Here is a 23,496-nt window from a genome sequence, read left to right on the forward strand (position 1 = left end):
CTTTTTTTTTTGTCTGGGCACACAAATGACATAGACACAATGGCAAATAGGTAAGAAGGCATATTTACTTTCATGAATAGACGTTTCTTATTGTGACATTCACAATAATATAAAATGTAATGGTAAATACACTTTGAAATGTCACACATATACACCTAAAGTCAAAACTTTTATCGGAATCAAGTTCCAAAAAGTTCTTCAATCACTGGGCACTCTCTGGAATGCTCATGTCATTGTCAACTGAAGTGGAAGTGTATATCCCAAGTGGTTGAAATTATCAAAGCACATCTCATAATGCAATCACTGGAAAAAGTCAAATCAATGTCAGAAACTGATAGATATGACACCATGCCTGCAGTTATGTAAGTTATGAAATGGATTAAGTGATAACTCTGCTGTGAGGAAACTGAGAAGCATCAATAACTACTATGTATATATTTACAGGTATGTGTGTATCATAAAACAGAATCGCTTTTATAACTGTCAAACTATGTGGGTCTGACCTAGCCACACAGTGCAGAGTACAGCTGGACGAATTCATTTCTTCTTGCATCATTTTTTTTTTCCATCACACAGTGTTACGACAAATGAGACAAAATATGCTTTTCATGTCCCGACACTGTCTTTGGGCTGAAGCCTCAGAATCCTCTAGAACTGCTCTTCCAGGGGGCATACAATTGACACGAAATTGTCCTCTTTTTTGATTGGTTCATTGCATTTCCCGGGCTACTTGTAACGAGCCTTCTCATTGGCCAGCGCCAGCCGCCTGATGTTTCCTATGCAGCCAGCAGCAGCTTCTTGCAGGGCAGGATTCTCGGAGCCAACCATTTTGACCAGGAGCTGTGGAAAACATTGACAAACAATGAGAATGAACAACACATACATCTTGTAGGCTTGAAAGCTGAAGACACATCCTTTTTGAATTGTAGATTTTGAATATCACTAATTTACTTTCACTGTTTCAAATGAGTCAATCCACAGGAGAAGGTTATTTCCTAACAAAACAGTTGATCACAGGCATATGAGAATTCATAATGAATCAACTATACATTCAGTGCTTAGACTTCACCTAAATCTATTGTTTAGGTTTTTACTTCCATAGAGAACAAAAAAAAATATATATATATATATAAAAAAGTAGGTCATTGACTGGTTGGAAACCACATCCGTACAGTTTCACATTTATTCTTAATTAAGATGTCCTTGAGTACATCCAATATAATGATATATGATGCAGCTGCTGATGGCATTTATGCTATACTATACTCTACCCAACCCATTGATTTATTTTATACCAGTACCTATTCTTTTCATATTTTGATAGTGACATCATGCCCCATATGCATCGTAAGGAGAATCTATAGAGATATTTTTTCTGAGTGTTTCATGAAGTAGTAGTTTATCTCTTTGCTTTACCATGATCACCATCATCATTATCACCATCACCACCATCACTATCACTATCATCGCCATCATCTCTACCATAAACATCACCATCATTTTTACCATAAACATCACCATATTCTTTACCATGAACATCACCATCACCATTATCACCACCACCATCACCATCATCAAGATCATCATCATCACCATCGTCATTATCATCCATCACCATCATCTTCTGCTTCATCATCATCATCATCATCATCATCACCATCATTATCACCATCACTACCACCACCATTATCATCACCATCATCATCATCATCATCACCATCATCTTCATCCTCACCATTATCTTCATCACCATAATCACCATCACCATCACCTCCATCTTCACCATCACCATCACCATCACCATCACCATCACTTTCTTCATCATCATTATCACCACCATCACCACCACCACCACCACCACCACTATCATCATCATATCTTACCTTCACAACACCACTCTCATGCATGGTGATGCAGTTGTTGGGGTCTCTTGACAGCTGGTAAAGGCCCTCTGCTGTGGCGCAGTGGACAGCCGAGTCTGGTGAATTCAGGTAGTGGACCAGAGGCGCCACGGCCTGGTTCTGGCCGAAGGCAACACGGTTGTTGCCCCACATGCAGCACCTCGCAATGGCATCTGCAAGATGTCTCCTCAACTTGTCGTCAGGCTGTTGTTGGGCGGGAAGGTGAGATGGGCACATAAGGAAGGAAAATTGAGAAATATTGACATTCATCTCATTGAATAGATTGCTTTCATTGTGATATTACGTCGACCTTGCTTGTCATAAGTAAGTCTCACTGGTCATAATTTTGTTGATTTTCAATCAACGAACTTTCAGTTAACCTGCCCTTCACTTTGACATATGATGCATCACACGTTATCCCGGGGTACCGTAGTACCCCCGGGTACCACGTTGTGTAGCGCCACCTCACATCCACTTGAGGACAGCCGCAGAGAAATGCATGCACTGTGTGTGCGTCTACAGTCATTCCCATGCCACTGCATGTGATACTATGCATGCATGGTATGCTGTGCTAGCAATATAGTGTGTGCTTCAGTGCAGTGCAGTGCAGTGCAGTGCAGTGCAGTGGCTAGTGCACGCTAGCTCCAGCACCAAAATAATTTCCCACTTTTTGGCACCCAGGGTACAACCTTTGAAAAAAAATAATAATTCAACAGAATGGCTGATATTTATTTGGTACCCCGGGATACCATTTATGTCATCATATTCTACAGAAGTCTTTGAAGGCAGGACACTAAATGTCTTCAGATTATGATTATTATTATGCAGAGGTATCAGTGGAGCAGGAGAGTCACATAAACACAGTGGCTAGCTCCTTACAGTGACAGCTAAAAATTTACTTCTAAGGCATTGGATGATTAGTGGATCAAAGGATGGGTCATCAACTGACCGTTTTCGCCAGACGGGCGAGCATGGGAACCACTCCGTGGTCAGTGATGACGGCCAGATTCTCCTCGTCCTTGGCGATGTTGGCGATGGCGGCGCAGACGCTGGCCAGCACCTCCCTGTCCTCAGACTTGAGCAGGCTAACGATGAGTTCCAGGCCACCAACAAAGGAGCGCACCATCTCACCAGCATCCTAGATGGAGTGCAGATTGGGGGGGGGGGGGGGAGGAGGAAGGTGAAGTACGTGAAGCAAGACACAAAGATCGACACAGCAACATAGGATGTGGAAATTTAATACATCATTCCCTTACACAATGATCATCTCCACATTAGGGAAACCTGTAATGACAACCACTGTTCAGAACACATGTTCAATGTGACTGTTCAGTGCTTGTTTCCTGTGTGAAATTTTAATAACACTATTGTGTAATGTTACATTTAATCACTCTATAGGTAAATTGAGAAACCTGCATTTATCCTACTCTGTGCATAAATCCAAACCCCTGAGAAGATATGAAGAAGTGAAAATGACAGGTAAATATGTACCATAAAAGCACTTCACTCAATTATCTAACATAACATAAATGACACTAAATATTCCTAAGAATCAGTGTTCTTAAAAAAAGAAAGAAAGAGAGAGACAAATACATGGCTTCATTCAGTCAAAAAATGAATTGCAGAGAAACACATTTGGTAACATAAACAGCATGCGCTTCTACAAGATGAGCCAATCAATTTAGGAATGTAACCCTAATGCTGGGTACATGAACGACAATGGTCTGTCCACCAAAAATCTAGAAATCATCTTTGTAAATAACCTCCTCTCCACATCCCTCCCCCCTGAAAAAAAAAAAAGATCCACTGAAAAACAACAACCTAAACCAGAACAGAGCTTCACTGAGTTCATTAATAAGACAAAGTCTTCAATGACAAATGAGTTTAATGTTGTCAACATGCTAAACTGTCTATATGCTGCACATTGTTACTAAAAAAGTCCCATAAATACTGGTCTATTTTAGTGGTAAAGATCATGGGCACTCTGACTGGACAATTGGCCTTCCCCAGAGACAATACCAATGCAGTATGCTGAATCACTCCCTATTTCCTCTTGCAAATCTCCAAGTGATCTATGTGCTTCATCATAACAAGAAAATCCTACAGAGTCATTTTTTTTTTCTTTTTCAGAGATAGTGTAGTTTTGGTTGTGATGGGGGTTCAGATTTTAACTTTTTGAGAAATAATTAGAAACCACATTAAATATTATAGAGCATGCAATTCTAAGAAGAATTCAAAGTCAATTTTGAAATGGCTGAGATATCTAAAAACAAACAAAGTAAAACAAAGTGGTCCTAATAAAAAGTGGGTCCCACCATTTATTAGAGCCTCTTTGTGTTTGGATATCTCAGCCATTTCAAAACCAATTTCCATCAAATAAACTTTTAATTCCTCTTAGAATAACACCCTATTTCATATTCCATAAGAGGTTTCTCATTACCTCACACACACAAAAAAAGTTGGAAACCTGAAGCCCCATCTCAACCACAAATACACCATTCCTTTAATGTTTTTACCTTGGCATTTTCTATGCAGGGACAGATGGCCCAAGCAGCACTGGCCTGAACTTCTGGGTTCTGGTTCTTGAGGAGTGACCACAGCAGTCTCACACCATCCAGCCGGTCAATGATGCTAGAGCCAACATGGAAACAAATACAATTGAGGCATTTTTTTTTTAGATAAGAAGACTCATGCAAGGTTGCGCAATCTTGAACGGGAAGCATGGAAAGTGCACTGGCTAGCCTACAAAGATTTGCTTGATAGATTATATCAGAAATATTTGTCTGTCAGGGGAAATATGCAATGAAACCTCCCTCAGTGTATCCTTTCTTGATGTGATGGAAGCCATATTTTACATCTCTCTTAATGGAAAGACTGCAGCAGTGACATCCAATTTCACATCGACATTTCCAAAAATACCAACACTATATGCAGTAGATGCCTGAACTCAACTTTCCCTGTCATGAAGTCCACATTTGGTAGAAATGATACGCCTGCAAAGCATATCTCACATGCATGTGCAGAGTAATAAAACCAAAAGCTCACAAACAAGGGCTACCGCTTTTAAGGAAAGGCTTGTAGTTCGTAGCATGTGGTAAGAAAACATGAAACAATATCATTGATCGACCTATCAAATTGTGCATTTCAAAATACAAAATGTCTTCACAATATGAAAGTGTTGCGGATACACCCCTACAAAAAGCTATTCTCTCAGGCACATGCATACTGATTGTATGAAATTGACATTTTGGACATGTGGTCTCTGTATGAAGTGCTCTCTGAATAAAGTTAACTTATTCGTCTTTGGTTCTTCAAAATGCTTTACATTACATCATGTTTGACGTCTGATTCTTTGAGTATGACCATACCCCATGTTGTCTGCTTCTGTAGCGCACGCTCCAACGGCTTTGGTGACATTGACGAGTAGAGCCTGGTTGGTGCCTGTCAAGAGGTTGACTAAGGGAGGAATACCCCCTGCCTTGCGGATCAGCATTCTATTCGAGGGTTCCTGAGCTGCGCATTCTCCAAGAGCTCCAACCACGTTCACCAGGACCTAGGTAGAAATTAGCAAGAGGAACATCGAGAAATATGGTCAATCCGTTCCCCTTTTGCACAGACAGGTATGCATTTTCTGACTCAACATTGAAAATTCAAGATTGTCAAAAGCAAAATAAAATGCTGTCATTGCAGATATTTAACCCATTGAAGACTAGTCCCTAGTATAATGGGCAGGTGGCTATGAGAAATGTGTGCTATAGTAAAATCAGCTTGTCCTCACTGGGTTAAGTAATGTCATTCCTTGCTTTAAAGCTGTGATACCCGCTGGCAGTAACTCAAAATAAGAGTGATTTGTATTTGTATCAAGGCTATTGGTTTGAATCATTTATAATGACTCACTTTCACACATTCTCTACAAAGTTCTGTAGATTCTTTACCACACACTGGCAGCTGAGTTACTGCATGCAAGGACGTTCCTTCGGAATATGACCCTGGACTTTTAATTGCATGAGCTAAAATATCTGATGTGTTTAGCATAACAGATTGTCTTGTCATATTTCATACTTGTACTTATGTGGACTGAACTTAGTCAAGTGCTGTAGAAATCATCCTTCAAACTGTAAAGATACAGTCTCCCCATCACACGATAATGTACAACTACCAAAATAACTTTTGGCTGAGTTGTGAAACCAATAGACATATATGTAGAAAAAAGGGCACAGTGGGAATATACAATGAGAAATGGGACAAAATCAAAAAAAGGAATTCTGTATGTGCCTAAAGAGGTATTTTAGTACTGTAATCATCATGTTGCTCACTTAGTGCAGCTCTTTCGTGCTATATTAAATGAGGATTACTAAAGCATTTCCAGCAATGACTCTCTTACGGGATAAAAAGTATTGCACTTTCACACATTATCCAAAGACAAATAGAACTAGAAATGTCGCTATGGCGACTGGTATGCCTCCGCCATAATGCATGATTCTCCTAATGGGTCTATAGTACATGTGGACAATGTGTGATTACATTTTCACAAAATTGGCAAAATATCAAAATGACATGTTTGTCACAAATGTATTGAATGTTTACCTTCCTTGACCTACACGTGTATGTTTAATTGGATGAATTGGAGGAGAGCATGTATTTGGGGATTTAAGAACTTTAACTTGACTTTGACCCTTTCATAAGTTTATGCACTGAGTAATTTTCAAGGTATGGAGAAAAAGTGCAATTTCTGTATTGAACAGTAAATTGTTATTATTTTCATCTGGCCTTTGATTTATAAGAGAATCACTGTCAGGCAGAACATACATAAATATGTACTAAGTTTCAAGATAACTTGAGCCACTTCCGAGATATGGAGAAAGAAGTAAGTTCAGCACTTTCACTTTGACCTTTTGACCTTTGACCTTCTTGGCAAAAAAAAAAAAATCCCAGATAATTTCTATTGGGTTATACATGCATACATCAAGTTAAACAAAATAATCCTGCTGGCATTGCATAAATATAAGGAAAATAGTAAAATTTTGAAGTATTGCCTTGACCTTTGACCCCTGACCTTTGACCCAATGAACCCTGAATTCCCTAGATAACCACTGCCAGTCAGTACATGCATATATACTGTTTCATGAAGATACCTTGAACAATTTCCAAGATACAGAGAAAAAAGTAAAATTTTAACACTTTACTTGACCTTTTGACCTTTGACCTTTTGACCTCATGACCCCAAACTTTCATCAGAGAATCTTAATTGGGTAATACATGTATACACTAAGTTTCAAGAAAATATCTTTAGGCATTGCATAGATATGGGGGAAATAGTGAAATTTAAATCATTTGACCTTGACCTTTTGACCTTTGACCTTGAGCATGTGCACCCAAAAGTTGATAGGCACAACTTCACCCCCTAATACACATACATGCCAAGTTTCATTAGGATACCTCAAAAGGTTTTGGTAGTTACCCTGTCCACAAAATTCATTACGGACGGACGGAAGGACGGACGGACGGACGGACGGACGGACCGAAGGACGGACGGACGGACAGACGGACAACCCGAAAACATAATGCCTCCGGCACCACTTCGTGGCGGAGGCATAAAAATCACATCTTTTTAATCATGGTGTGGACACAGGCAAAAGAGAGGGAATATAGACATGTCCCAACATGGAATGTAATGTAATATCATATCATGACATTAACACTATGGTATCATAACTACTTCCTCTTGCTGATCTGATTTTGCTCAAATCTACTGCAACCCTTTGCTTTCATTTGCTGTTTTTCTTCAGAACTTCAAAATTGTATTTATTTATGTGTGTATATGTACACGAATATATGTATTTATGTATGCGTGCATGTATGCATGTATGTATGTATGTATGTATGCATGTATGTATGTATGTAGATATTCCTATGTGTATGCCTATATGCCACCAAAAAGAATGTATGTATGTATGTATGTATGTAGATATTCCAGTGTGTACGTCTATGTGCCAACAAAAAGAATTTCCTAAATGAGCAATATATGAATCTGATTCTGAATCTGAATCTGGGGGGCATTTCATGAAGCATTTTGTCCGACAAAGTTGTTGGACAAATTTGCTATCAGCCAATCAGATGCAAGGATTTCAGCAGCTTGTAGCAGTTTGTCAGAAAAATATCCGACCAAAAGCTTCATGAAATGCCCCCCAGAATCTGAATCTGAATCTGAATTTGAATCTGAATCTGAACAACTTTCTTGCACGCCCACGATTCTCACCTCCTCAGGCTGGTCGTTGAGGAGTGCCACAAGTTTCTCGATGGCCTTCAGTTCCTGGAAGCGCATGACGTTCTCGGGGCTCATCGCACACTTCCAGATGGCGCCGGTGGCGGCGGCCAGGAGTTCCTTGTTCTCCGACTTGTCCAGGAGGGACACCATGGGGTCCAGGCCCCCGTAGGTCCGGACCAGGTCCCGCGTCTCCTTCTCCTCGGCGCACTTGAAGATGGCGCTGGCACAGTGCATCTGTAGCTCCTGGTTCTCGCTGTGGAGGTTTTTGACCAGGTCCTCGATCATTCCCTCCGTGCGGATGGCCAACCTGTAACTGTGCTGTTGAGTGCAAGGAGAAATAGAACGAGAGTTGAATTCATCCATAAACAGCATAATGAGCATCATTGGAGCTATTGTAGTGGCATTAAAGAGCAAGAAAATTGACTGAGAAATGACGATGGAGCACTGCATGTGAAAGCTGAAATATAGATTCTTGCTCTTCTCACAGAAATATGTGTAGTTGTATACGAGGTGTATTTTGCAAAGTTTTTATTTTCACGCATTCTGCAAGCTAACTTGTATTCACAACATTATCAACTCACACAAATATTGCCCCCCGTAACAGAAATGCGCTGCATATCGTCTCAAAGGGTGGAAATTACTATCTTCCCTCTTAAAGAGATATAATGGAAATACTAATTAGTCATTATTGACCATGGTTCTCGATTCAGAATCAAATACTCACAAAAGTGTCTCACAAATCTAAATTCGAAAAATGCAATATGTTGGCAAACTATATTGCGTATAGAGTATATAACCAAAGTAGGTTACTATAAATGTTTGATACCATCTTCAAGGTAACCAAGAGTTACCATTGTAAGTCACAGGAGAGATAAGAACTACTTGACCACTATCGCAAAGTGGGTGTGAAATAACTCAATATTCTAAGCCAGGAATCTACTCACTAGTCTGTCGTAACATTTTTTTTTTCATTTTTTTTTTTCTCTAACATCTTCAGAAATGGAGTAGCCTCTGAAAAAATGTTGAAAAAAAAATCCTGATCTCTTTCATGCCCAAAATGTATTAAACCTAGTTACACTATTCAAGTGCCTTATTGAGATCCAAAACCTAAGATTATGTCGAAAATGCAAAGGCCAAGTCAACACAAACAAAAACAAAACAAAAAGCCCTCATGCTTGCTACGCCGTAGTCTTACCTCAGAAGCACATTCTTGCAGGGTTCCCACGACAGGGATCAACATGTTCTCATGGGAGGACTTGAGGAGACGTGCCAGGAGGGGGATACCACCAGCCTTGCGAATGGTATGCTTGTTCTTGGTGCTCTTGCTGCAGCTCCACAGGGCCAGGGCCCCACTGCGGGCCACCTCGATGTCCTTCTCCAACTCGGCCAGCACCTGGGGAGAGCCCATAGGGGCCGAACCCAGAGGGGCACAGTCCAGGAGCACAACCTGGAAAATCCAAGTCAATGTGTTCACACAAACTGAAGAATGCACCGAATCAAAAGTATGCATAATTACAGGGCTCGCTACTAACTGTCTTATCCTGATGGTCCTTTCGGCCACTACAATCTTTAAATCTGAAATTTTGATAGTCTGATGAAAGAAATGTGTTGGCCAAAAATAAAAGGAAACATAACAATCCACTTTCAATCTCAGTTGCCCAATCACCCACCAAAAGATTATCTTTTTTTTTTCATTTGCTGGCTGGATGTCAAGTTTTAGTGGCCCTTTGCCAGAGCTAATGTCAAGCTTTGAATTATTCTTTTGATCAATCTGAACCTGACTTCCCTTTACTTTCTAATTGACAGATAAAAAAATATATATATTTCCCCTGACAATACTTGTGATATTGAAATGTTGCATTGCTGTAAGCTTCTTGTCCCATATCATTGGGAAATCTATATTACAGACCAATATCAGTCTTAACTCACTGACTTAAATCAACATAACATTCTACAAAAAACTGCACATCTTGATAACAAAATAGAATGAGGAGACAGTTTGTTGTACGTAACTTTCAGTACACTGTCACTTGTCTAAATTTAGTGGTTTGATTGACAATACTGTTTGCACATTCCGTTATTTTCTGATTCAACACAAACATGGCACTTTGGAATAGGTATCTCAGAATAAGAACTTCATGTCTCCGGAAACAGGGCTCAAAATATATTTCTACGAGTCAGTGCACACTGAACGAAAATTCTATCCTCATAGTATGTTGCTTTGCATGAAAGCAGAAAATTCGGTGAAGCAGATCAGTGAGAATGTAGAAGAACACACACATGCACACAAACAATTATGATTTGTAAACTCTGTGTGATCCAGGTGTTGAGAAGATTTCCTTTCATTTGTACACAAAATTTACCAATTTTCATTGTTCCGAGAAAAATTTTCTTTAGACCTGTTCTTGGTATACACTAAGAGTGCTGCATTTTTGCAAGTCCTACTCAGCAAATAGAAGTTCTGTCTGTGCTCATACGTTTGAGAAAAATTAAGATTTTAGCGAAATTTTACCAATCACACCTTGCAAATTTTGGTGTAAGGAATAACCAAATCCATGTGAACAGGCCCGGCGGAAGTACTCCTGAAAAGACAGCTAAAAAAAAAAAAAAAAAAAAAAGGATGCATAGTGGTTGCTTTGTTTTGACTATCGTCTGCACAGTGTGGATAGTCTCGAGCTGAGACAATGTAATTACCAGTTTCCTGATCCCACCGTGCTGCCGCACCGTCCTGCGGGCACGTCGAAACTTGGCTACATGGGCGATAGTCTCCGCTGCCAGGCACCTCAACTCCTTGTTGCTGGACTTCAAAATCTTCACCATCGTCTGGAGGCCCCCTAGGTCAGCAATGGAGCGCCTGATTTGTGTGTTCTGTGAGATCTCCTTCAAGATCTTCAGGGATCCAATCTATGGGGGAGCACAGCAGAGAGAGTAACGTATTTATTTCTTCTTTATAAAAGACACAGAGCAAAAAAGAACTTAAAGGGGACCTCCAGCTGATTTTCAGACTTTTACATTTGAACAGCTATAAATTAGCTATACTGAGTACAGAGTTACAGCCTTTATAGTGATTGGGATGAGGAATGAGAATGTTTTCAAAATCTATAACAAATTGCAATGAACAAGTATGATGACATGATAGCCTTGCCATAAGAATACATGAGTTGGGGCTCAAGGAAGTAGAACAAAAGAAGAAGGCATGCATAGATTCTTCACAGGTGAACTTGTCAAGAAGGCGGTATTGTACTGGAATTACACTGCTACATTTCTGAAATATATGAGGCTCTAATGTCATCAACACTGTTCAGTGGAATTTGTTTAAGATTTTCAGTTTATTGGTTTCTCTGCACAAGGACAACAATAGATTCCACGAATCTATACATGGAGCTATCAATTTATGTACTACATGACGTGAAATTATGAAAATCGTCTGGGATGCCCCTTTAATATCACACTACAAGTACCTTTTTCCTACATGCAAAGTATGCCACTGGCTCCCCTAAAATCACTTTAAAGAGAGAGAGAGACAATACAAACATAAGTACATATGGCCTTTTCTCTGCCTCTCATTACACTTATCACTCTGTCTCATAGCCATCAGCATATGGATAAGTGAGCAAAATGCAAATTGTGCGTTAACTTAAGCAACACAAAGTCTAACAGTATGAGTTTTAAAAACAGGTGTCTTGAATTTTCCAACTTCTTACTTGAAATTACTCTCTTCACAATGTTTTAATCTGTAAAATACTTTTTGAACTTATCCATGGCCCCAATGCACTTGGGACCAGCTTGGATGTGTAAATGGTGAGTTAAAGTGGAAATCCACCCCAAAAAAATACATAAACTTCAAAAGAAAGAGAAAAATATTCCTTACAGAATGATACAAAAATGGCAAAAATTGGATAATAAATAAGGAAGATATGGCATTTTGAAATTACAATATTTCCCCCCCCCCCCCCCAAAAAAAAAAAATGTTTCCTGACCAGTCCTTATGAACATTCAAATGAGCTAGTTGATTATGTCATACCCTCACAATTTTTCCATGTGTGTTATATACGAAATTCGAACAAAAATTTTATTTCAAGCTAATACGAGTAAAAGCATGTTCTCACACCAAGATATATGAGAGCCAACATTTGTTCCTTTTTTTGGGGGGGGGGGGGGTTGGTGGTTCTAAGTTAAGTTTTACATTTATACAGCTGAAATATGAGATTTTTATCATTTCTGTTTATGAAATGAATAAGAAATTGTGAGAGCATAACACTGTCAACTTGCTAATTTGAATATTCCTAAGGATTGGTCAAGAAATTCTTTCCAAAAAAAAATTTGAAATTTCACAATGTCATATCTTCCTTAATTCTATTCCGATTTTTGTCATTTTTGTATCGTTCAGTTGGGAAGAGTTTTCTCTTTCTTTGAAATTTATTTATTTTTTGGAGTGGATTTCCTCTTTAAATTAAGAATCATGCCTTTACGATAGCTCGTATCCACGGCAACAGGAGAACACCTACCATGCACTTGATATCTTGTGTCTCCAGAAGGTTGATGAGAACCTCCAGACCTCCCACGTCCCTTATAGCCAACTGACATGTCTCCTGCCCAAGGTTGAAATCTCTAGTTGCACACAGGGCGATGACAGTGGCTGTTGGGTTGCCTCCCTGCAAGTCAAATCATGACAATCACACATGAACAGCTACACTCCTGATTTCCAGCAAAGATACCCATACGTGTGCATGCTGAGAATCGCCCAATTTTCCAATACAGAAGTCTTTTTTTACGTCATACACTTTCAGCTGCGTGGTGCGCCTCACCCTAGAAGAAACTAGAGCATATATTATGAAAACCTCAAAATGCAAAGCTTGAATTCCCAAGTTAATTGACACTACCTGCCAAAATATCGAAAATCCTTCATTAAATCCATATTTCCCGATCACCACCAAAATTTGATCATCTGTTACTTGTGTAATTCTCAATCTTTCCTGTAAGTTTCATCCAGATCTGTTTGCAACTTTTTGAGTTATTTTGCACACGGACAAACAAAGCAACAAACTAACGCCGATGAAAAAATAACCTCGCAATAAGTGGTGCGTAAGTATGTTACACAGGTTGATTCCCATTTTTACTTGTGTTTCTATGTGAAGAGTGTAATCCTGAAATCAAGTGGTAATGCCGATCTCGCATAGAGAAGTGTGTCTCAGTGAAACAATAAAACAATGACAATAGTGACTACAGCTATGCATGCCTAAAACAGTTTTGATGCTCATGGAATCGCTGATGCAATAGCTCAGGTTTATGCAACAGTTGCTCATGCAGAAATACTTTGAAGCAGAACATCTATCTTGTAAGTCTTTCACAACCAGTTGCTAATCAGTGCAGGAATCAAGCAGTAGGGTGATAGTACACCGCTTGATTTCTGCACTGTGGGGGTTATTGTGACACCACCGTAATTTCACAGTTGGACACTGAGCTCCTAGGATGATTAGCAGAAGGTAATCAACTTAAATGAAAATATGGTAGGCAGGGAGAAGACATTAAACAACTTGCACTCATCTCTGCTGCATTAGCAGAAGTGGAATAAAAAAAACAAAAAACAAAAACAAAAACACCCACATGCTCACATGGTACCCCATGGACAGAGATCCGATTCATACCTTGAGGTATTTGACGAGTTTCTGGATCTGCCAGTACTCAGAGGGGAGGTCCGAGTTCTGCTCCTGTCTCCGGTCTGTCGTCTCCTCCTCTTCTTCAGACTCTGAGGAGCTGGAGGAGAAATCATCTTCCATCGCTGGCGTCTTGGATTTGATGCGATCACTGGGGGGGGGGGGGGGGGGGGGAATGAGAGAATCCCTGCATCATCACGTATCATTTGTTTATTTCATAACACTGAGAAGCAAAAGAAAAAGACAAAGACAAAGTCTGCAGTCTTTTCATTGCAGTCTAGATTCATAACATAACTTGAATGCTAACATGGTCCAATGATAATACCTCTATTTGTTCTGAATTAAATGAACTTCTATAAGAACTGAATCTCTAGTGTAATCAAAATTTGTACAGGGCCAATGTTAGTGAACTCTGCTTTTTTATAGCTTCAGACATGTTTTTATAAAGGTCATTATGTCCAAAAGTATTTGTGCATTATCATTTTCAAATAGCTAGTCCAGCATGAAATCTGTGCAAATTTTTAAGCTGCAATGTATTCCATGTTCACTTTATTTGTCTATGTTAAGAACAAAACTTGTACGCCATGACAACTGATCTACAACTAGATCCATACTTTTTTTTTCCCCTCTGACTTATGGTTTGTACATGAATTCACAGTTTATCCACAGAGTATCCACAGAATGAAATCACTTCAACTTACAGCACACATACCTAGACATATTTATGAAATCATTGTTGCTATACTGGTGGTGGCAATATTCAATGAACATCTCAAAAATTTTCTGTTTCAGCTGACTCGAGGAGGGTCGAGAAACATCTAAAGGAACTGCTCTCTCCTATATGATTCATACAGGTACTCAGATACAGTTTTGGGGGGTATTTACCTTGTCTGTCTTGAAAGTTTCTCCATTTTCTCTTTCTTCTCATTGTCAGCCTCCTTGTTCTCTTCATTCTTCCAGTTAAGGGTGGCCGGCATGCTCTTTTTGGTCGGCTTGGTTTTTTTACGGAATTTCCTCTGCCAAATCAATGATCAGTAAAAAAGATTTAGCCTGATTGTACAAATTCATGAAAATGTTTTCTCACACATAATCACGGTGAAAACAATCCCGTACTTTTTCAGACAGAACGCACGAACAGTGACAAGAGAAAGATGTACTGTTTAATTCAAAAAGATACGATAAAGATGGATCTTACAGGATCTTACACGAAGGCCCAATCTTTAAGAAGACATAATATATGTGCAGGCAAGATAATGTTGTGGAAAGACTTCTTGTATTATGGAATAACCAGTAGCATTGCCAATGAGCTATGATCTTCATACTTATGATGCTTCAGTGGTGTTGAGAGGCAGTGCATGATACAATATGACATCCTGAATTGGTCACAACTTTTTTGTTTGTTTCTTTGTTTAGTCTTTTTAGTTTATTTTACTACATTTGTGTGATGATGTGCACAATGTCTGTGACTGTTTGAAAGAGAATTGTCATAAACATGGTCATAAAGAAGAAACAAGCAGATGATAAATGAAAACGTTTACTTCAAATAACTTCAGATGCCTCCCATACCCTTTACAACGATGCACAAACCAAATGTCCACATTACGTGGATGAACACGCCCCTTCAAGAAACTTGTATCCAGAATTATGAGCTTGCTTTAAAAACAAAGAGAGAAAACAAAGTCAATCTTACCTCTTTTCTCTTCCCTTTGCCGCCTTTCTCCTCTTCCTTCTCCTCCTTCTCCTCACGTGCCGTGCGTTCACCACCAGGACCGTCTTCCTCTTCGAAGTCCTCCTCGTAGTTGCTGATCTGCTCCACACGGTCGTCGCCATGCAGCTGGAATTCCTTGCTGTCGATGACTTCCTTGAACTTTGCACTCTTTGCAGACAGCATTGCCACAAGATTGCGGTAGACATCGCCGACTCGCTCGTAATTGATCTCCTCTCCTTCCTTCTCTGAGCCCTGGGGTTGGAAAACATTGGGGTCTGGGAAATCAGACTACAGGCCATGGCTTGGCACAATACATTTGAGTCATTTTTATGAGCTTCAGACATTGACATGACCTGAATTCAATATGGAATACTGCCCTCATTTGTGCAAAAAAGTGAAGTGCTCAGTGAAAGATTACATCTGAAAGCAAATTGACAACACTTTTGGGGAGCAACAGTGTTAAAATTTCACATTCTACATTCTGTTTGGTAAAGCGATAGCACTTAAAGCTATCACAAATTATGTTATGAATACACTACTAGTATTTGATGTTACAGCACTATGCCACATTCTACAACTTATTATTCCCAGTATGGAGACTGAGAAAGTGGGCATCAATAACATAGAGATATAAGCAAGTCTTACTACAGCATAAATGACAAGTATAAAGGAAATGATGAAAACCAAATAAACCACCAAGTCGGCATAAAGTCCCTGGGGTGACAAGACCTCATATCTCAATTGGCATATATTCAAAAGTTTCCAAACTCAATTTTGAATATCTCACAGATTTGAATTTCAAAACATTACAACTATTAATGTAACCTGAAACAATGTTTCGACATTACTTGACGTCAACACTGATGTTATTTTGCAAAATCTTTGCAAAAAAAGAAGTATTTTTGTGCTACTGGAAATTCATCGTTTGTTAGATGCGCTGTCATTTCACGCCAGGGAAAATAAATGAATGGAGGCTCACCTTGTTCTGGTAGACACCTGAAGTACTGGCTGTGATTGAGAGCTGATCACCATCAAGGGGCTTGACGAGGAGGTAGCCAATATCACCGTGCACCTGGCGCCAGGGAGGGGCGTGGCAGCCGTTGTCAAACTGGTAGTCAGAGGTGAACAGGATGGATTGGAGAGCACAACCACTGTCCTCACCTGAGAACTTCTGGAGGAGAGCCACCTCATTGTTAACTTGCATGGGTGTCAGGCGAATTTCTCTGTAGGCCAAAGTAACAAGATAAATGCTGACATAAGGTTTCTCAAAGTAAAAACAAAGTCTCCTGGAATTACAATAATGGTAGACAAGTCTATAACTAATAAGCTTCCTTTCCTAAAACAAAATTATTCAAAACTATGATCTTTTCCAATCTAAAAGCATCAATGATTACTGGCTTCATAGTGTGAACTGAATAAATCAACCATCAACAATGCATTATAAAAAACCAACAACAACCAACACTACAATTGAAGATATCGGTGATGACATAAGTGTTATAAAAGCATTGGAATTCATGCATTATCAAAATCTAACATGATCAAAAGATATTCATAGTACATGTAACAACAAAGCACAAAAGATGGCGGTCACCATATCCAAAGCATCATGATAATAACCTGTTGTGACGAAATTAAAACTATCACAAAATGACACAAAATTGTAATCTTTTAGTCTTTGCAAAGTTGCAAAATTTCCCTGTAATTGGGAAAGGACATATAATTTACTCAGAAATTTGCAGTTTTTATGTAGTTTTTACCTTCATACTTTTGGTATCTTTGTAAAATTATGAAATTGCCTACAATTAGGAAAGGGCATATAAGTTGCTCATAATTTTGTGGTTTTGTAGTACTGTAAAACCAGAAATGTTCACATGCATTTTAATTTTGCAAATTTTGCAAGAGCCAGGATTTGCGAAATGAAAATGCAAGCAAAAGTTCTTGTTCTGCATAATGTGCACTGAATGTCAATGGCAATTCGCCAAAATTTCATGCCGTGAAAATATCTACCTTCTACCTTCAAACCGAGAATGACATTTTTGAAACCAATTTGAATTAAACAGAAAAAGTTTTTGATTGTAATTTGCTTGTAAGTAGAATACAATTCCATAAGAACTTCAAAGACAAAATCAATCATGTCAGAATATAGCAAAGCACTGTCTCTTACCCAGACACATCTGCCAGGTACTGGTTCATGAGCTGCATGTCAAAGTCTTTGATGAGGAGCAGGAGTTTGACCTTGGTCCGCTTCTCCCTGGCCTCATCCGACATGTCCTTCTCTGTTTCCTCCAAGAGTCGGATCGCCGAGTTGTCCTCACCCTCCACGGAAGCGAAGCCCTCCCCAAGGATCTTGGCCAGAGGGTCTCGATTTGCTGCTCCCCAAAGAGGAATGAAGTGAGGTAGGAAGCAAAACACAATTGCAATGAAAGATCAGACACAAAGGTTACTGCTTAACCAAATATATTGTACAGTTCCTTGATTTTAAAAAAAGCCAAACAATGAGAATGAAGCAATTGCCGTGGTCCTACTTAACGTTGTAGGTTTTCCTTGGAAGAATGTCACATTTTAAGTTGATTTATCATGGAATCAGTTCTGAGCACAATTTGTTTTTTGTTGGACAAAATGACCATCTTTGCTAGCAAGCTATTCAAATGTGTACACAATGTCATCAACTGGTCAGGTAAATGAGCTTTTGTATAATTGTAACCACATTCATATCAACATTGCACACTCTTTCTTAATCATGACTAGATTCCATTTCAAAATGATCCTTCGCTTTGAAGTTAGACTCAATTTGCGTGTGCTTGTCTCAAGGCTAGTTATATTGGCAGCAATTAGTGTACATTTTACAGAAGAAAAAGAGTGTGCATGTCCAAAAACATCAGCAAAAATATTAATTGATCTGATATCTCATGAGTGACTACAGCAATATACAATTCTGCTTATGAAAAATGTGGCTATTCCGTCAAACTCATCATAACAAAATACCCCATTATTATTGTTGCACAACTTAAGAATGCAGAATTTGATCCATTTATGGTGCGTTTGAAAGACAAAGACAAGATTCTAGTGACAATGACAAATTATTAAGATAAAGTTCGCATGCATGTGTAAGGGCTCATTTCTGCTGCAGGCATAATGGTTTCGGATTTGTGTACATTTAAAATGCTATCATTCATCATAGCTGTGAAAAGGAATTGTTTTACACATGCTGCACTGAATAATTAATTTCATTAAATGCGCCGTTCCTTTTGAAACAACATTCGCAAAATCACAAATTTGAATTCAGACTCACCTTCAAGGATAGTCCTGGTCTCGGACATCTTCTTATCTCCAGCATGTCTCAATACCGAAGCCAGCTGGTCCAGGCTTCTGACGGTGAGCTTGGAGTGAAGCTCACCCAGTTTCTCCAGCTGAAGTAGGGGCTGGTCTTCAGAATCTGTGGCATGCGACTGCACTCCATTATCACTGTGGAGGATGGAAGCACATATTGAAGTCAAGAATTGCTTGGGTTAGATATACTGTATTATCAAAGGATTCCAAATGATCAGTTTTGCTACATTGCTCTTTTTTTTCTCACAGAAATTATAATTTTCTGACCATCGTAACTGACAATTTGCAGTGGCTGTGCTGATGACAAGCTCTCAGAAATAATCTTGTTGACATGTACCGCAGCACTCTTTTAGCATCATCTTCCTCCTAATTATGGCCTTCTCTCAGCCTATATGTAAGTGTATGTGTACGAACATGTATCTCCCAAAATACTGAAAAACAATGGCTATGATATCACCTCACTACCACCATAAGTCTCCCCAAGTCTTCATTTCTGCATAATGCTACAGCTTGGGTACAATTCCCGCAATACCGAGTCCTCAACACATCTCACATACTTACATGTACGTTTATCACAGATTTTCGCTACTTCACCCTTCTTTGTACTTAGACCGGAAACTAACTTGGAACTATTTAAATGGATTTCATGCAACCGAAGATATGCCATTTATGCAGCAATGATCATGGACAACAGTGACCAGTAACTAGCAATTTACTTCAGTAAAGAACATGGAAAATTGCTCTGAGATGTATTTTCAAGAAACTTGTTAAAGAGTAAACTGGGCATCATTTAACATTATTAACATAAAAAGCATAAAAAACATTAGAATTAGAAATACATATTATGAAAGAAGACAATACCGGTACTAAACTTCTGAGCGGAGTATCCATGTAAAAGACATAAAGACAAGCAGCTACTGCCTTATCCTTAATTAGTCTCAATATTTGATGGAATGGCTTACGTGTGATCATAGTCTCCTGAGAAAGCAGATGCCTCCAAACTCGTCTTCCACTGGATTGGGCTCTTGAACACCAGTGCAGCCTCATTGTGGTGCTTGCTAGGGAACAGCTCGACGAATTTGATGATGTTGTTGAGGAGGGCCTCATTGACTGGTGTGAACTCCAACTTGCCCTCACCTCCATCGCTCGCTGATGTCCACTTGGCTGCTCTAGTCAGGGTCTGGCCCATCTTTCCTCTCCTTTCTTGTTCCTTTTTACTCTTGAATACTGCAGGAGGAAAAACATGGTGGTTCAATATAGACTGTAGATTTAACATATAGAAAGGTCTAGACTAAAGCTGCTTAACATCTTGATCAGATGGGCATCTGTCAATATTTACCTGAAATGGAAAGACTTGAACTGGCATGACAGTAGGGTCTACAATGCAGAAAAGTCCAAGCCTTTTTAGTCTGTAGAAACAAACTCAATGCCACAGAGACCTGGGGTGGTATTCTGAAAATCTTCCTAAGTTTCTTCCTAAGTTTCTTCCTAAGTCAGAAACTTAGGAAGTGCCTAGGAAAGACAAAATTGGTATTCTGAAATTTCTTCCTAGGCACTTCTTAATGCAAATTAGGCCATCCTTATTAGGCCATTAGGTCATTAGGCCATTCAGAATGCCTCATCTGTCGAATCATTTAAAATTCTTCTTAAAACTCACCTGTTTAATCAGCTGTAATTTCTTTTTTTTCTGGAGGCGCACACAGTTATCAATTGTTGTACCATTGTATCACATGTATTTTTCTTTTCTTTTCTTTTCTTTTCTTTCTTCTTCTTTTGTTACTGTTAACGTTAATTTTGTTAATGTTATTGTGTTTTCTAGTCTATTTGTATGAGTAGCAAAGTGCGCTTAGAAACGTCAGTATGAAGCGCCATATAAATGCAATTATTATTATTATTATTATTATTATTATCCTTATCCCCACCCACGTCCTTTCCTAAGCCAATGAGAAATGCCGTATCATAAGGAACTAACCAATGACAATCGCATATTACAATGACGTAGGGTCAAATACACGAGTGCGCGGCATGTCCCCTTTCTCACGCTCATTTCGCACATCAAAGTACATGTGCGCGCAATGACTGACAAGCGCGCCTATCACGATGCTTGCAGCTTGCTATTCTTAACAATGTACTTAGGACAGGGGTGGAGCTTTCCTAAATATTTTCCTAAAATTCTTTCCTAAGTGCATTCTAGAATACCAACTTCTTCCTAAGTCAGAAATTTCCATATTCCCGCCCCCTTCCCAAGTTTCTTCCTAAGTCTATTTAGGAAGAAACTTAGGAAGATTTTCAGAATACCACTTAGGAAAAAATCCTGACTTAGGAAGAAATTTCTTGGGGAAATTACAGAATACCGGCTAAATTAGCATATTATTGCATATAAGAGCCGCCGGAGGCGGGGCCGAAGGCTCTCCCTTAGAGATGAATTTCAGCCCGTCGTCTGGGGCCCCCAAAAAGCCCGGGAACGGAACGGCCGTCAAAAAGAGGAAAACTGCTCTAAATCAAGATAACTCGAGTAAATCGTTGATAAAGAAAATCGAGCCGATTTTGACGGAACTATTTTAATCGTGATGACGTCATCACAGCTGGCAGCCCTTCTTCATTCATCTCTTTTCGACACTACAAGCCATTCACGATACTCACACTAGTTTGGCAAGGCAGCCCGTATACGCCGTATTGTCATGAAACAATAGCGCGCTCAACTGTCACACGTACTGTACACTGTACTAGTAAACATGCGCGTGTTGTGCAGACTCAATACGCGCTACCACTGCCACATGTACGCATAAGCTGTTATGTGTGGATAGCCGTGTACGTGTGTACGTGTACTGCATGCATAGAGTCAACATGGTGAGCTGTCAAGCGCACCTACACAGTGCGTCAGCTCAACTGTAAGCTAGCAGCAGCAATTAGATAAGTGATTGCTTTGTAGTCTCACCTAGAGTAAAATATCCCGTTTGCGGCAGTTTAAGCATTGTTAAGGGTTTTTCCAACTTGTAAACAAATCAGGCAAATTATTTTCAACCATTTCATATATCATAGACAAGATTATTCATTAACGCAATTGTTTTCATGAAAGAAATTTACCATTGACCAACGCAGTTTTCATGATTTACCAGGGCAAAACCCGGCACAATTTTCGCCGATAACGGCGATATGCGACGTAGTATTTCTACTTGCGGCACGATGTACAATCCCTATGCAATACGCGCGTGCTCCGCGATCTTTAGCTGAACGCCTTCACATGTCTCGCGAACATTGCGTAAGCGCCAATTCCCATTGCGAAAGCACGTGAAAATAGCGTGCGCACATGCATTGGCCGCAAACAAGATCGCAATTCTGGCGGTGTTGTTGATGTCTTTCTCTTGTTTTTCTCATTTTTTTCGATGGTAACATCCACTTTCCGAAAAAAATGGCGGCCCACATCGGCTCGCGAAAATTCTATTTTACGTGAGGTTATGTTTTCAAAATCCATGAGCATCGAGAAAACGAAAAAAAATCCAGTTTCTTGGACCATTGTTTCTTAACTGTTATGTTAAGAAGTACCGAAAATTTCATTTTGGATGCGATATGTTGTCATTTAGGTGAAAAAATTTCACTTTCTTTAGAGATCGTGCCCATTTTATCGGTTGGTTTTTGTTGATTGCTAGTGTGTTAGTATATGTGTAGTGTGCATGTAACAGTGCAATGCTGTGTTTAGCTGTATATTACCGTGTATGTTGTACCTGCCGCGAACGGCTGCACGGCCGCTTACTGACGCAGTTACTCTATATAGATCTATTTCTATAGTTTCCTTGTTGTCTACACGGATACGGACTATCCTCAACTCCTAAAAACGTGAGTAAGTCTATACATCGTAAATTCCGGTAAATGTTAACGGCTAGTCTAGACTAGCATCGTCAGGATCTAGAACTACATTATTCGGGGGACACCCCCGAAACCCCCGTAAACAACGTATGAATACCACACTTCTCATCGCACAGAGCAAGGAAAACACACGTAAACAAATGCAATCGTCGACAGCCGAATCACGAACCGTATCACAGATCAGATTGATATTCTAATGGTTGCTATCGGCAAGCGTAATTACTCTCTTTTCAGAGCGATTTGCGCTCTCCGTGATCTGGTGATTGGCTGCCGGTATTCTGTAATTTACCCAATTTCTTCCTAGGAAGGATTTCAGAATACCACCCCTGGGTTCTAACATGTTTGTTAGACTTCAAAATATTTACTCCAGTTTACACATCACAATGCCATGACATGTTATTGTTAACTAATTAAACCATGGTCCATGCTAACGTAAGACAGAAGTGTCAAACAACTGTTGTGTTGTGACTGTGTAATTGTGAGGTTCTGTGAAGTGTGAGTGTGAAGTCAATTCTTTGCTCATTTCAGACAGTGTGGGCTTGGCCTTGTTTGGCCTGGTAGACTAGATACAAAATGCATCACACTACTAATTTACTTACCTTTTTAACGATGCTGTTCTTCGGAAAACACGATTCTCTGCGGTTTGGCAGGCTATATTTACGGGTAAGTTCTAGAGACACATACGATACTGTCCTGTACCTGCAACACAGCACTCACTCGGATTTCCGTACAGTCCCATACATCCACAGTACACAAGCGCTG

The 23,496-nt window shown here is 39.5% G+C and overlaps 1 protein-coding gene across 1 annotated transcript; it reads right to left on the reverse strand.

Annotated features, from left to right (window-relative positions):
- Positions 1-356: 356 nt before the first annotated feature.
- LOC139716920 (outer dynein arm-docking complex subunit 2-like) lies at positions 357-23,462 on the reverse strand. Its single transcript, XM_071628441.1, has 17 exons — positions 23,334-23,462; positions 19,830-20,094; positions 18,830-19,002; positions 17,702-17,906; positions 16,514-16,757; positions 15,517-15,786; positions 14,712-14,842; positions 13,818-13,977; positions 12,678-12,824; positions 10,864-11,073; positions 9,365-9,616; positions 8,161-8,487; positions 5,270-5,454; positions 4,418-4,532; positions 2,851-3,039; positions 1,884-2,105; positions 357-840 (listed from the first exon to the last, which is right to left on the reverse strand). Exons 2-17 carry the CDS (start codon positions 20,054-20,056, stop codon positions 727-729), a joined length of 3,171 nt encoding a protein of 1,056 aa, XP_071484542.1. The 5' UTR covers positions 20,057-20,094; positions 23,334-23,462; the 3' UTR covers positions 357-726.
- Positions 23,463-23,496: the final 34 nt, after the last annotated feature.

The sequence above is a fragment of the Diadema antillarum genome, unplaced genomic scaffold (assembly GCF_040938485.1).
Source record: "Diadema antillarum isolate AM-2024a unplaced genomic scaffold, OU_Dant_1.0 scf00000071, whole genome shotgun sequence".
Taxonomy (NCBI): Eukaryota; Metazoa; Echinodermata; class Echinoidea; order Diadematoida; family Diadematidae; genus Diadema; species Diadema antillarum.